Genomic DNA, 15,361 nt, shown 5'->3' on the forward strand with positions numbered 1-15,361 from the left:
ATTTTGCTTACTGTTAGCCTAAGTTAACATTAATCTTAGTAGTGAAACTCTGATTTAATGTAAGCAAATTATCCTGAGTTTCACAACATCAAAAAAAACATGAAAATGACTCAGGAAATAGCAATTTGTTTTCTCTTTTTGAGAAATTATCTCTGGTTGTACTTTAATACGGTTTCTCCTAAGAGTAAAACACACAGTTAGCAAGTGACATGTTTACCTCTGAACCTACTTCTTATAAAAGCTCTTTATTCCAGAATGTGAAGCAGAGATGGTGAATTTACTGCCTAAAGAACAGCAAATTAAAAGTGTCTAATTTGTCAAGGAAGTTGACTGTCTATTCCTGACTACAAACTGTGCATCCTTAAATATATTTCAAAATTATGACCATATTTATACAAATTTGTACCAATTAACTTATTTTGGCTTATTACAGTGAGTTTCGTCATTACCAGACATTTTTACTATAGGTGAAAGTTATTTTCAGCCTCTAGAAGGTGGAAATTCAGCGTTCCACTCTAAACAAGAAAATTATACTACAGTAACAATGGATGTTATCAAGAGATACATGGAATATGAAAATAATTGCTTTAGAAAGTACTGATTTAAAAAAATGAATTCTATTTTGTTTTTATAAAAGCTCATAGTTTTATAAAAATTGTAATGATTCAGTAATGTACAAAACCAATACTAAAATTACATTCCTCATATTAAGCTTTAAAACAACCTCCTATTTTTCTATGAAGAATTTGCTCTGAGATCTTCAGATTTTCTCCAGGTTTTCGTAAGTGAGTAGCCCTTTGTGCAATTCTAGCAAAGTGCTCTGTGTGTCCAATATGTTGTCTGCTTCACCTTAAAAAAATAAAGACATTAAATACATTTTCTCACCCATACTGTAAGGAAGCAAAGGAAGTAAAAAACCTAAACAAACCCCAAACAGTAAAATGAAGAAACTGATTAAGCTGTTCTTGTTTGCTCCAGAACAAAAGAACACCAGGTGACAGCTATGTATTTTACAAATGAGCTGATGGCAATGCAGCATTACAGTTGACTTCAAGGAATTTTGGACTGGTGGGATTATGGTACAAAGCAGTGTTTGGCCAGAACTGAGTATCTGCTGCAGGCTGAATTTGTCTGCAAAAACTTCAACCAAAACAATCAGTGGTGCTATTGTTGCCATTTCTGTTAGTCCCTTTCTCCTAAAAATTACACTGAGTTATAGTAATTTTTCATTTAGATATTACACACATGCATTTGAATGGAGGCATGAAATACAAGCAAGGACTTGGCATCACCATATACTTTGTACCAACCTCATACTGTATCTGACTAATTAGGAGTCTGAGGAGAGGGTGCGTCAGACGTACACATAAAAATGTACATAAGCTTTAACAAGTGAAGTCTACACAGCATCCTAGATGTGCCATATTAGGCAGTTTTTCATCTTGTCTCAGGCTTAGGCTAAAACATGTCAGGCTAAAAGAAGAAAGGGGGTATGACCAGACTTGAAGCACTGGTCAAAGAACACTGTTCACAAAAAGTTTTGCTAAGACAGTTACCTAAACTTGCAGTCTTAACTGCATAGCAGGGAAAAGTTGTAGGGTGCACAAGGCTCTGGGTAAGGCTGGATTGAAAACATGTAGGACAGAGAATCCAAAAAACAAAGATACAGACTGAACATCGTACATCAGTTGTGGTGGTCTGATTGTGATATAAGAAAGGATGAAGATTAGGCAAAGAATGTGTTTATTTTGGCTGACAGTATTTGGTATCATGCCAACCATTTGTTTACCTATGCCTTAACTGCTAGCTTGATGATTGCTATGGCAGTGATTTGAAGCTGTATTTATGTGCAATAAACTTGACTGAATATTGTAATGCAGTTAAGATTGTGGTCATTCTTTAAAACAGGTCTGAATTCGGAAACCTCCAACTGCAATTTTGGTAATATTGCAGTGCTTAGGATCTCCACGCATCAGTGATATTCAAGAAAATTACACTGGTTACTACTCCCAGTAACTGGTAATAACACGGTGTCAGTCAGTTGCATACAGGATCTGATTATGGAATAGCAAGAGATCTCAGGTGACAGAGCGGTGTTACAGACAGTCAAATCTTTATGCCTGTCACTCACATGCACCAGGGCAGATTGCTAAGTCAATGTCCTTCTCACATGGCTCAGGATACAAGCTGTCTAAATCTTGGAAAAAGGTCGCCAGAATTTCACTGCTTCATGGAAAAATTCTGTGCTGGTGGAGGCTGGCTATATAATCCTTCTGTCCTCTAATAATTTTTCTGAAAAACACTGGCAGTATGTCCCTGGACTGGGAGGAAAAGCAGCACAGCAAGGCCAAGAACACAGATAGCAAGTCCATGACTGATTCTTAGTGTCCTCAACCATTCAGAAAAGATACGGTACCTCAGCACTGTTCTATAACCCTGCTCTCCCCAAAAGATTCACTTCTGACACATGGCCCTGGCACACTTAGGGATGGCTTTTCAACAGCACAAGCAGAACTCAAAACAGGTATTTGCTCCTATGTCCTCAGTTTTTGCTTTAATTAGCAGGAGCTATAAAGCTGAAAAAAAAACCCCAACCAAACAACCCTCCAACTTCAATGGAGGAGAATTGGCAAATAATGAGAAAATGTTTGGACAAGTTAGCTAGAGACAGAAGAAAAAGTTAACTATAAGCAAGATCAAAAGACGAAATTCCTGATGAAAGAGAAATAGAGAAACTTTCTGTGGGTATAAACTGATTCCAAAGAATGAAGAACAGCAGATGCAGGGCCATTTGATGAAAGTGGTCCAGATACAAGGAAGATTGTGCAGCACAGAAATAATTGTAGATTAGCCTAGGAGAAGGAACTGGCCATGAGGCTGAAGATGGGCATATCCTGGAGGAGAGAGACCAAGCAAAGAGGGAACACTAAAGGGAATGGGGTATGCATTCAGTATTGCACCACAGAAATGAAGCATCACAATGTAAGGGGAAAGCAGAGAAGTAGTTGAGAAAGTATGTGGGAATGGCCACAGGAATAAGAACAAGCAGTGTGGCTGCAGGTCAATTGTGTCATAACCCCTTCTTTTCATCTGCTTAATTTTAAGCTTAAAATAAGAATGAACTCCTGAACCTGACTTTCATGTAATTATGAACCTTCTTCTGATTTCCAGCCCAGACTCATTCAGGCTAGTCCATTTCCTATCATTCTAGAACTGATACTAGCAATCAGTTTAATTTCCTTCTCTTACTTTCCTTTATCTTATCCTGTAAGAGTGCCCTCTTCAACCTGCACAAGTCCACATTACTACTCTTAACATGAGGCTTGCATTATGATATGCTCACTCCTTCAAAATTCTGAAATGAAAATGACCCTATTATCAACAAATTATTAATCACAGAATCACAGAATGTTAGGGGTTGGGAGGGACCTCTGGAGATCATCAAGTCAAACTGCCCTGCCAGACCAGGACCACCACAGAATCAGAAAGGCATCCAGACAGGTTTTGAAAGTCTCCAGAGAAAGAGATTCCACAATCTCTCTAGAGAGCCTGTTCCAGTGCTCTGTAACCCTTACAATAAAGTTTTATCTCGTGTTGAGGTGGAACTTCCTATGTTCTAGTTTGTCTCCATTGTATGTACTAATCTCATTTTCAATGCTCTTATTTCCAAAAGATACCCAGTTTTTATGCCCTGTGCTTAGATGGTACTTCATATTAAAATCCAAAGAAATTTATTTAGTGGGATTTAGGAAATGTACACAGATATACATTGCTGCATCACCTAGATATATTTGCATCTGTATGCAGCAGGAACTGTCTCACAGTTTGTCTAATTAATCTATCATTATTTTCAATGAAGTACACAGAGTTAGGAAACCTAGCTTTTAGATCTGGAGGCTAACACCAAGAGCTGAAACAAATTTTACTTTTGTTTCAGTCTGAGTCAGTCGCAGACAGCAAAATCAGGCTAGTTAACTAAGATAATTTGTGAAGGAGACAAGCCATGGTCTAATGCTGTCTTCACTTACAGTGAACACTCTCTTAGCATGCTTCCTTCGCTAGGAACCAGAGCCAACATAAATGCACCCCTGTAATCCTCAGCACCCATCACTTAGTCAGATCCACCACTGGCAACTATGAGGCAAGACTCCATTTTCTGGGACTGATCTTCCTTTTTCCATCTAAGCAGGACACTGTGACACCGTGACAAGACAATTAGCTAAACACTGGTCATGAAGATGTAAAGGCGTGATTTCTGCCTGTACTCCATTATCTGTTTTTTATCATTCCTACCCCTTGCCAAAACAGCAGCACCAGGGAGGAACATAGAAGGAAATCACTAAATTTGTGATTTCTCCCAAATATGCAAAGCTTACTTCAGCTGTATTTGTAGCCTCAGAATTTGCATCTTTTTGGAAATGAAAGATGAGAAATCAACAGTCTGAACCGGAGTGACAGGATCTAAAAGTAGAATGAGTACTCTTGACTGGGAAAGTATCTGATTGTATCAAAGCAGAAATTTAAGAGGAATCTTCTGTCCATAAAAAAAAGGAGAAAATATATTTTAAGTGTTCTACCTTTTCTAAGAGAAAAAATATGTTTTCTGAAATACTAAGCTTGGTTCTATATGTGAACAAGACAGACTTACATGCACATACCTTTTATCCTCTGTAACAGTGCCCCATAGCCCGTATCATATTGATAAGCAAATACAAAGCTTAAGGGAACTATTGGCACCAAAACTCCTGGGTTCTTCTTTTTTATGTCTCTGTTTAAACAGAATAAAACTAAGCAAAACAAACAAAACAAAAAAAATCAGTAAAAATAAGATTATTTAGGACACTTAGCTTATCACACTGGTAGGTTAGGTTGACCTTGACTGTCTAGGACTTGTGTATACTTCTACACTCTCTAGTCAGAATCTTAACTTCCTCAGGAGCATTCATCTTCTGGTTGCCTTCATGCTCAACTGTCAACCCAAGGGTATTAAAATAAACACTTCAAGTAACTTTTGAATATGTCTATCAAAAAGTGGATTATCCAACTCATGTAGCATGCATGCACATGAGCGTATATTTGTCCAGCCACATGCAACGTGTAGCAATAAAGATACTACATGCAGCTCCAAATGCATCTGAGTCCACAGAGAATGCATAATGCACAACAAAGTGCATTTAATCTGTACTGTGTACACAAAATCACAAATATTTCCTACAATCTTTGTTACCATGTTATAGCACAAGAAAAACAAACATAAGTCTTATGTGGCAAGCTCCTCCTCTTTATTAGCCAAGTTTTTTTTCCCATGGGTGAGTTTCTTGATTCAAATTTTCAGTGAACAGGTTTCAGACTATATCCACTTGTTCACTGACATATTAAAAAACTCAGATGCTGGAGAATTTGTTGCTCACTAATAGTTAATTTCATTAAATCACAATACAGACAGGAAGACAGCATGGTTTTAAAACAATCTCTCCTCTTCCATGCACAATTTTTATTTCACACCGAGCTTTTGGTACCTCAGCTGTATTTTATGTCCAGATCACATGTCTCTACTTTTGCATAAGTCTGCAGTCCTGGTATAACCAAAACACATCTGGAAGCAGATAGAAATCAGAGTCGCTTTGTCATCTGATCAACCTTTGAGCTAGGTAAAAAAAACTACCCGTTCTGATGCAAAAGGAAGATCCAGCATCATAGAAATATAAATGTGATGCATTTATATTTTCTGTTAAGAAACAAACTTAATACCCAGCTGTTAAACCTACCGCAGCAAGTCCAAAAAATGTGCCAAAATATTTGAGAAATTCCCGTGCCCAAGCAATCTGCATGGCTGTTTGTCTCTCTCTCTCATCTGGTTCTGCATTAGCAGTTGCCTTTCCAGCTAAGGAGGGGAGAGAAGTGAAACAAAATTAACTCATCCATTTATTTTAAAGACTGAATCAATCTCTCACTGGTCTATAAATCCAAAACGTTAGCTGAGAAGGTTTCTTTTCTATTCCTTTACTTTAGTAATTCTTAGATTTTTTTTTTGAGAACAATATTCTTCAGTAATAACTCAGAACAGTTTACATCAAGAAAGCATTTAGGTCAATTAGCAAATGCTTCAATGTAGAATCTTTCTAACGCTGCTTCTCAAGGTCAAGAAAATCAAAATACCAGTGTTAGGTTTTGAGAGCCTGTCAAGTCTCTGCAGCACTCCCTAGATTAAGGTTCTCTGACCTTTGCATTTCCATGGGGATCCAAAGGGTACCACCTAGCTGCTTTCTAATTTATTCTGCTTGATTTTAATTTAGCTGATAGTATCTTTAGAGTAATTCTTGACATCGTCTTTTCCCTTTGAAGATTCCTCTTCTTCATGATGCACCATAAAGTCAATAATTCTTTTGAAAAAACATAGTTTACAAACACAGAAAAAACACTGAAGTTACTAGAACTTTTAAAGGTACCAGAATACATTATCAAAAGTCCATGAGTAAATACCTAGGTAACTAAAATAAGAAACCTATAATGCAAAAAGTACAATCTAGAAAGTATATTCACACATCGAAGTAGAGCTTTCCATGATGCATAAGAATAAAAAAGTAAACTATTTTTTTAATTATATGCCCCATCTAAGCATACTGCTACATTTCCAATAAATAAAGGTAAATGTAGTATTTTTTTAAAGTTCCTTACTACCATAGAGAACACTGAAGAGAACAATGGTCTCTTATCCTTACAGTGATGCCAAAAAATAGGAATAGTCCCCAAAAAATGCAATTTGAAACCAGAGTACAGAAGTAAAGTCAACAGAATAAGAAATCTGCTTCTTCCTATTAATTTTTGTAACTAGTTTTTTTTTTTTTTGGGAAACCAGTGTATTTAGTATGCTTCTCCTAGCTAACGAGTTGCATAAATAGTCCAACAAGGTACAGGAAATAAAATACCATCTGCCTAAAATAGTGACGGCAGAGAAGAAAGAACAAAGAGAGAATTCAGAAAGTTCTCTTCTCATACATCTATAAAAGTGATTAAATATGTTCTTTTCTCCTGCTTTCTAATTCAAGAATAATTTAAAGGATTTGTAATTACTTAAGGTTTCCTCCCATTTATTCATCTCCATTACTATTGATTTAGCCTGAACAGAACAATTTCTGTTAAATTGTTACTAATTATTTCTTCAGACTATGTTGATCTTGCTGTCTTATTTACAAACTCATTCAGTACCCAGATAGGTAGAATTAATTTTTTTTACACAACATAATAAAAAAAGGACAGATCTAATTATTTATAATTGTACACAGTAGGAAAAAACAACATTCATTGTACTCTAACAAAACTGTTTCATCTATTTCTCTTTCCTCAAGACTGACCTAGCAATTGCTGTTCCCACAAAAAATATCAACAGGCTCTACCTTCCTTATATCTATAATTTCAAAATCACTTTTTTCAGAGATAATTATATAATGGCTGAAAACCCACTTAACAAAATATCAACATAATTATATTTTATTTTGTCACCTATGAGACACTTGGAAATTCTAAATAAACAAGCACACTGCCCTTTAATTAGCCTCATTGTGGTCCCCAATATCCTAAGCCTGGCAAACTGCTGAGGGTTGACGTAGCAAGGTAAAGTAATGATATGTAATATCAATTTAATGACCTCTATTTTCCCCCACAATCTGATTATATGTGTAGTTTGCCCACGTGTGAAAAGTATTCAGGGATTCTTTGTTTGCTTGTCAGCAGAGAAAAGAAGCCTGCGCTCCTGAGATGCACGGTATTACCCTAAATGAGCTTCAATGTGAAGAAGTACACGCGGAGGAAGTGGGATATGTGAATGAAATACAGGTCTTGCTAAAAGGAGACTTGATGTAGAAGAAAAACAGACAGTTTAATATGCACAGAGTAGAAAGAAGTAAGCATTGAATAAAAAGAAACATGTAAGTTTAAATTTACATGAGTAAAGTAAAGGAACCTAATAAGATTTCATAAAAAAACCCCAAATATAAAACCAAGAAAACAAACAAACAAAAAACCCAAGCAAACCCCAAAACCCTCACGGAAGTTATACTTTATAGCTCTTTAAAACCCAAGTACTGTACTGAAAATAAAAGATATTGCAAAGTCAGACACTAAGGTCAACACCTTCCTGTAGTAGCCTGTCATATCGAATTTCAGAAGGCCAAGGATACTTTCATGTTTATCTACAAGTAATTTTTATAAATAACTTAGTACAAATGAAAACAATTTGGCTTGTATATTACAAACTTCACCCAGATAACATAATAAAACAATTTTCTAATGACAAATTTTTCTTCTTTTCTAACCAGAAGGATATTTTTTTTTCTTCCCTTAAAAAAAACAACCCCCAACTTTCTACATGGCACCCCATCCAAAAATAAGGGAGGGGAGAAACACACAGAAAAATGCTCTTAATTCCTTTTCTTTTAGTAAACTTCTCTAACATGGATGTAAAATCTTACCTAAATGAAACTCAATACTGTATTCACATTAATTGCTTAAAAAAAAAGATGTGTTGATAGGAGGCTTTAGACTGTTGAATCTTAGAGCATTTTATGTGTACACGGGAAATGTGGCATAGCTAAGAAGAAAAGATTTCAGAGGAATCCTGATGCACAGAGGGCAGTAAAAAGTAGATTTAGTGATGTTTAGCTAAATTAATAATCCAATTCTCGCTATTAATAAAGTTGAATGATATTACATTGAACAGTTTACTATACAGGACCTATTTTGTCCATAAACTTACAATGCAGCCCCAACTGAGATATTTTTAGGGATGCTAAGTAATCTACAGTACTACTGCGTAAGTTTGTTTTTAAATCGATTTTTATTTAGTCATAAGGTCTGCAGAGAACATCTAATAACAAAACAGAAATATCACTAAATGTACTTCAAAATCTCTCTGAACCTATGCAATCTTATGGCCAACTAGGAATACCTGTCCCAGGTCTCAGAAATGCCCTTCGTTCTGTCCTCTCCTTTATTCTCAAAAAAAAAAAAATCCATTCTTCCTTTCCCTGTCCAGGATCACCTTTGTCACTTTGCATAGTTTCGTCTTGCCGGAGCAAAAGACTATAGCGCTGTAGCCTAGGACTGCCGCGGGAATCTGCATAACAATGAGATTTACTCAGAGCGTTCCAGGGCAGTTCCGCATTGAGTTCACTGGATTTCAGGCTGGCCTTACGGAAAGCAGAAGGGAGAACTGACCAACAGTTATGGCCAAAATCCTCCCAAGAACATACTGTTTCATCACACAACCTAAACTTACAGAATAACTGTAGAGAAGACAATCTGGAGGATGCCTGGGCTCCTTCCGGAGAGCACCACAGCCACGGTGTGACATGGGTGACTGCTGCTGCCCTGCTCCACACGTGGGCTCCAGCAACATGTGTGCTCCAGCAAGGAGCACCCCTATGGCAGCCTCTTACAGAGCAGACAGAAGGCAGGGCATCAACCTGCCCTGTGTCACCAAAGACTGCTTTGATATGTCCAGATCCCACATTTGATCAGCTAAATAGGTTTATGTGCAATGTTTGACACTGAAAGAGTATATGCTGTCAAATTAATTTTGGAGGCTCTAAGTTGCAAAATTAAGCACTTACGTGGGCAGTCAAGCAACTCCTATGCACCTCAATCTTTCAAAATTTCAAAAAAATTCAGGGACTGTATCCTTGTGCTTAACCATTTAACACACTGATCTGAATTGAACATCTGGAGCTCTGAGAATTCTGAACGACCAGGATAGCCTGATATGCTAACACTCGCAAACAACCATCATAAGGTGAAGCTATTACATTAAGATTACGTTAACCTTAAGCGAGGAAGGATTTGGAAGCAGATCTATATAAGGGAAGACTTGGGGGTCTACCACAAAAGATGACTCCAAATTAGAAGAAAGACAGAAAACCAAATTGTGGCTTACTGCAGTTCAAATCAATATCCCATTTTCAGCTGTTAATTTCATAGAATTGTTTCTTATTTTCCTCCACATGTGCTCTATTGAAAACGCCAACAACACTAAGGGTAGTGAAAGGGTGAAGAAGACTTTTTACCTATTAACATGTAGATTTTATGACAAAGGCCAAGTCCTACTCCCTTAGGACTTATTTTGCAATGACTTTTAAGATGACTTCCCATTATGGCAGATCAGAAGCAAGAATTAAGAGCAGTAGGTATTCATTTTGCAAACCATAACTTCACACATAGAACATTACAGGTGATAAGATTAAAAAAAAAAAGTGTATCATTTGAACTTACTAGAGGTGCACTGTATCTTATTTAGAATAATCTCACTGATGGGAGAAGTTGTTTATTGAGGGAAGCCACAGGTGCACATCAGACACATCAGGTTCACCATCCAAGGGAATAAAAATCTATTTAATTTAAAATACCTAAACCTCCTATCTATTAACCATAACAAATTTAACAGGGACTATTTACACAACTATGCTTGCATGAAAACAATAGGTAAAGGGTCTCAGGTGCAGATTTACCATGGGATGAAGGGAGATGCATGAGTTTTCCCATCCACATACCTGTGCATGGCACAAGAGACCTGAAGTTGTAATATGGGTGCATGGGTACACATCCAAGCAAGCTTTTCTATTACTGTTAAGAAATCATGTCCCACAACAACCAGAGCATATTTAAAGACACAAACACAAGTCCAGTTAATATAATATTAATAATAAAAACCTATACACATTTCTGCAAGTTTAATTCCATAATGGACAGATTTTCTCAAATGATAGTAGCAACTTCCTTACCTGTAATAAATACTGAATGTGTAATTTTAAAATTTAAGTTTAGTATTTCAATATAAAATGGGTACTAGAAAGTGACATTTTGTATTTTATAACACTCTGAGAAAGACCCAATTAGAAATAACTTTCCCATTTTTTCTTTAAATACAGCTAGTAGTTTCTCAGTATCGTGTGAGAAACTGTAAGGGCTGATTAGCGTTTGAAGTCTGCCACATACTAACTGTTATAGTAAAAGGAAATCAATCTGAAAAAACGAAGGATGACAGATGAAGAGAAGTGAGGCGGTGAGGGAAAATGTCATTACCGTGAAACTGATAATGTTAATAAACTGGTCAGTGGCAACCATCCTTATCACTTCTATTGATTATTCTTCAGGCTGTCATAATGATGTCAATCGACAGAAAAAGGCATTTATACCATCATTGCATTGATTAAAATTAAGTGGGAGGAAATTCTAATCTGAATTAAACAAACTTTTACAACTCAAAAAAACCCAACACTCCTCTCTGGATTACACGCCACATCAGCACTGCTAGATAGATTAGAAATTTCTGGTACTTGAGTCTTGTGTCCTCTCTTTCTTTCAGCCTTTGTGTTTTACATTCAGATGCTGTAGGAACAAGAGATGCTACTCAGGTTTTGTATCAAGGTGGTGCACAAATCAAAACAAATAACAGAATCACAGAAATCACAGAATCTGGTTGGAAAATTCCATTTCAGTGAAGCCACTGAGGCAAGGAACACCAGAGCGAGGGATCCTGCTGGTGGACCCATCTGCAGCAGCTAAACAGCAAGGAAACCCTCGGCAAAACTGAGGAAGAGGAGTGAAAGGGAGAGAGTGGGAGGAAGTCAGTCCCAGCCCCTGTCCTTGGGTGGGGAGTGAGAGCTTCTGGGGAGCAGCAGCTTGGACTCACCGTGGGTGGAGACAAAGGGAAGGCGGCCTGGCCCCCTCAGATAGAAGCAGCCCCTGGGGAGCAGGCAAAACAGGAGCAGGCAAAACAGGAGTGGGCAAACAGGAGTGGGCAAACAGGAGCAGGTGAACAGGAGCAGGCAAACAGAAGTAGGCAAAACCGGACGGGGCAACCAGGGCGTGGCGCTGGCCAGACCCAACCCTCAGGGAGGTATGCTGCTTCCCTGGGACCCGGTTAGTGATGTTACTGAGAAGCTCCCAGGCCTGGTGCAGCCCTCTGGCTACTACCCACTAGTGGTCATGCAGGTGGGCACTGATGAGGTTGCCAAGGCAAGTCCCAGGGCGATGCAACGGGATTTCCGAGAACTAGGCTGAATGCTTGTGAGATCAGGAGCACAGCTGGTCTTTTCCTCAGTGCCTTCAGTGGCAGGAAAAGCTGAAAGGACTAGGAGAACACAAATGATTAATGCATGGCTTAGAGGCTGGTGCCATGGGATGAACTTTGGGGTTTTCAATCGTGGAGATGTCTGCAGGGCACCAGGTGTGCTAGTAAACAATGGCACAGAGCTATCAACAAGGGGGGAAAGGATTCTTGGCCAGGAGTTAGCGGGGCTCATTGAGGGAGCTTTTAACTAGACTTGAGGGGGGTAGGGGACAAAACTCCTGAATGGTTTGGTTTCCAGGACACCTGGCCTGCTGGCATTGGATGGGAAGACCCTGTCCTGCAGGGGACAAAGTCTGCTAGGACAGGAGTTAGCAGGGATTCACAGAGATTTAAACTACATTCATAGTGGGAGGGGGCTGTAGCTGGGTTTGAACTAATGGGGCATTGTTCTAGTATTAATGAAGACCAGAAGGCCTCCCGCCTCCCAAGGGTGCCACCAGCATGCTCAGCTCGCTCCCTGAAATGCCTGCACACCAATGCAGGCAGCATGGGGAATAAACAGGAGGAGTTAGAGGTCTGTGTGCACTCTAAGGGTTATAATCTGGTGTCAATTACAGAGACATGGTGGGACAGCTCACATGACTGGAATGTGGTCATGGATGGCTCTCTCCTTTTTAGGAAAGACAGGTCAGCAAAGCGAGGTGATGGAGTTGCTCTTTATGTGAGAGAGAAACTAGGATGTATTGAGCTCTGTCCAGGGGCCAATGAGGAGCAAGGGGAAAGTCTGTGGGTACAAAATGAGGGGCAGGCTGTCATGGGAGATACAGTTGCGGGGGTCTGTTACAGACCTCCTGATCAGGATGAGGGAGCTGATGAGGCTTTCTACAGGCAACTGAAAGCTGCCTTGCAATTACAGGCCTTGGTCACCATGGGGGATTTTAACCACCCAGATATCTGCTGGAAGGCCTACACAGCCAACCATTCCCAGTCTGGGAGGTTCCTCCAGTGCATTGATGATAACTTCTTGATACAAATGGTGGACAAACCAACTAGAAGAGGAGCGCTGCTGGATCTTGTGCTCACCAACAAGGAGGGACTGGTTGAAGCAGTGACGGTCAATGGCAGCCTTGGCTGCAGTGATCACGAGATGGTGGAGTTCAGGATCCTGTGTGGGAGGAACAGAATACCTAACAGCACCAGAACCCTGGACTTCCACAGGCCCAACTTTGGCTTCTTCAATCAATTGTTAAGAGAAGTCCCATGGGGCAGGGGGTTGTTCTTCCCCAGATGCAAGACTGCTGATACAAGTCAGGATGCTGTTGGCCTTCTTGGCCACCCGGGCACACTGCTGGCTCCTGTTCAGATGGCCATCAACCAACATCTGTAGAGGGCTTTTTAGCGAGCAATGGACATGTGAGCAATCCAGCCTTTACTGTGAACGTCAGGGCCCCTGAGCAAGGACGTTCCCATGGATACCAACTGAAAAAGTGAGCAGGGAAGTAAACAACTTCCGGATGTGCCAAAGCAGGAAGTGAGGCGGGGAGTCATGACTGCGCATGTGCGTGCTAGGAACCAATCACTGTTTAGGTCGTGGCAGGCTTTATGAGAATTGACCAATGGCAAGAGTGGTTTCGGACGCATGTACACAGCAAGGGGCTGTGTAAGAAAGGTTGGTGCGTAAAATAAATTGGCATTCACCTAATCATATTGATTCCTGCGTGTCTGTCCATGAATCCTCCCGCAAACACCCCCAAATGGGATGCAAGGTGGTGTGAAAAGGCTAGACAGAAACGGGAAGATGCGTCAGTGGAAAATGCTCTCTCTTCATTGTTCATGTGTCCTGAAGAAAAATGTTTAATGTGTTTTGTTCAAGTCAATTGTATCTGGAAAGAGGAAGACACAGTAACTACCTCTGTATAAAGACTATTTCAAACCTGACATATTTAATGGCTCTCCTGGCATTCACCAATCCCACTAAAACAACAGACAGGACAAACACCTGGGTTGGCAGTGGTCGTGGCAGTAAACTTATCTGGGAATTGTATTTCATGCCACCAGCACTAAGACATCATTATGCCAAAAGTGTAGTAAACAGATATTCAGACAGAAAAGGAATTAAACTGCCTTAGAAGGAATGATGAGCCACATAAATATACACCATCTCTACTTAAGTTCTGAAACTCACTATCTGAATCTAAGAAAAGAGCAACATAAGAAACTGTTAGAATATCCTTGGACTTTTGTCAAGGCTAATCTCTTGCACATCTGTTATAAGCCACAGCTACTGTGTCTATAATAGAAGATTATTTTCAGTTACAGTTTTTCCAAGATAAGACACTCTGGAAGCATTGTTTAAACAACTAATAACTTCTAACTTTTGAGTACTGAGGCACAATGAAAATAAGGCTTACTTTTAAAAAAATGTGACACTCACATGTAAAAAATCTGCAAATCACTTAGAAAAGCTGGTATGCAGGCCATATAGTAAAGTAACTGCACAAAACCCTTGCAGTAGCAATACATTTGTCATTTCACAAGCAGACAAAAGACTAAAGGCTTATTTTCCTCATCATAGATGTCATCCTTTCTAATCAATGTGCAAAACCAGAAGCTGCTGCAAATGGCACGTTAGCAAAAAATAAATAGAAAATAGAATAGTGATACCTAGGTTTACAACTCCATCGAAAGCCACCAAGAGTGCAATAGAGAGATTATAACTTGTAATAATTATGCAGTGTCTTCTTGTTTCTATGACCAACATGCACACAGAAGTGTCAGGAAATGGGCCTCTAGATCAAAGACTTAAAACAGAATCAAATGTTTTATCCTGCCACATCAAAGCTCATTTGCAAATATTTGTCATATCATGTACAGAGAGCAATTAAAATTATAAGCACTGCAAGAAACTCTCTAAAAAGAAAACTTGATTTTTAGAGCTTCCAAGTGCAAAGACACATCCCTGGATGTGGCTGGAGAGTTGGGCGGGGAGAAACTTAATGAAATTCAACAAGGGCAAGTGTAGAGTTTTGCACTGGGGGAAGAACAACCTCATGGACCAGTACAGGTTGGGGGCTGACCTGCTGGAGAGCAGTGTAGGAGAAAGAGACCTGGGGGTCCTGGTGGACAGGAGGATGACCATGAGCCAGCAATGTGCCCTTGTGGCTAAGAAGGCCAATGGCATCCTGGGGTGCATTAGAAAGGGGGTGATTAGTAGGTCAAGAGAGGTTCTCCTCCCCCTCTATTCTGCCTTGGTGAGGCCGCATCTGGAGTATTGTGTCCAGTTCTGGGCCCCTC

The 15,361-nt window shown here is 39.4% G+C and overlaps 1 protein-coding gene across 1 annotated transcript; it reads right to left on the bottom strand.

The window, feature by feature from the left end:
• Nucleotides 1-727: 727 nt before the first annotated feature.
• PLGRKT (plasminogen receptor with a C-terminal lysine) lies at nucleotides 728-9,397 on the bottom strand. Its single transcript, XM_051643550.1, is given in 5 exon segments — nucleotides 728-849; nucleotides 4,659-4,768; nucleotides 5,752-5,849; nucleotides 5,852-5,884; nucleotides 9,278-9,397. Coding segments are annotated over 5 exon segments (483 nt in total).
• Between the last annotated feature and the right edge of the window lie 5,964 nt (nucleotides 9,398-15,361).

Source organism: Apus apus, chromosome Z (assembly GCF_020740795.1).
Source record: "Apus apus isolate bApuApu2 chromosome Z, bApuApu2.pri.cur, whole genome shotgun sequence".
Classification (NCBI taxonomy): Eukaryota; Metazoa; Chordata; class Aves; order Apodiformes; family Apodidae; genus Apus; species Apus apus.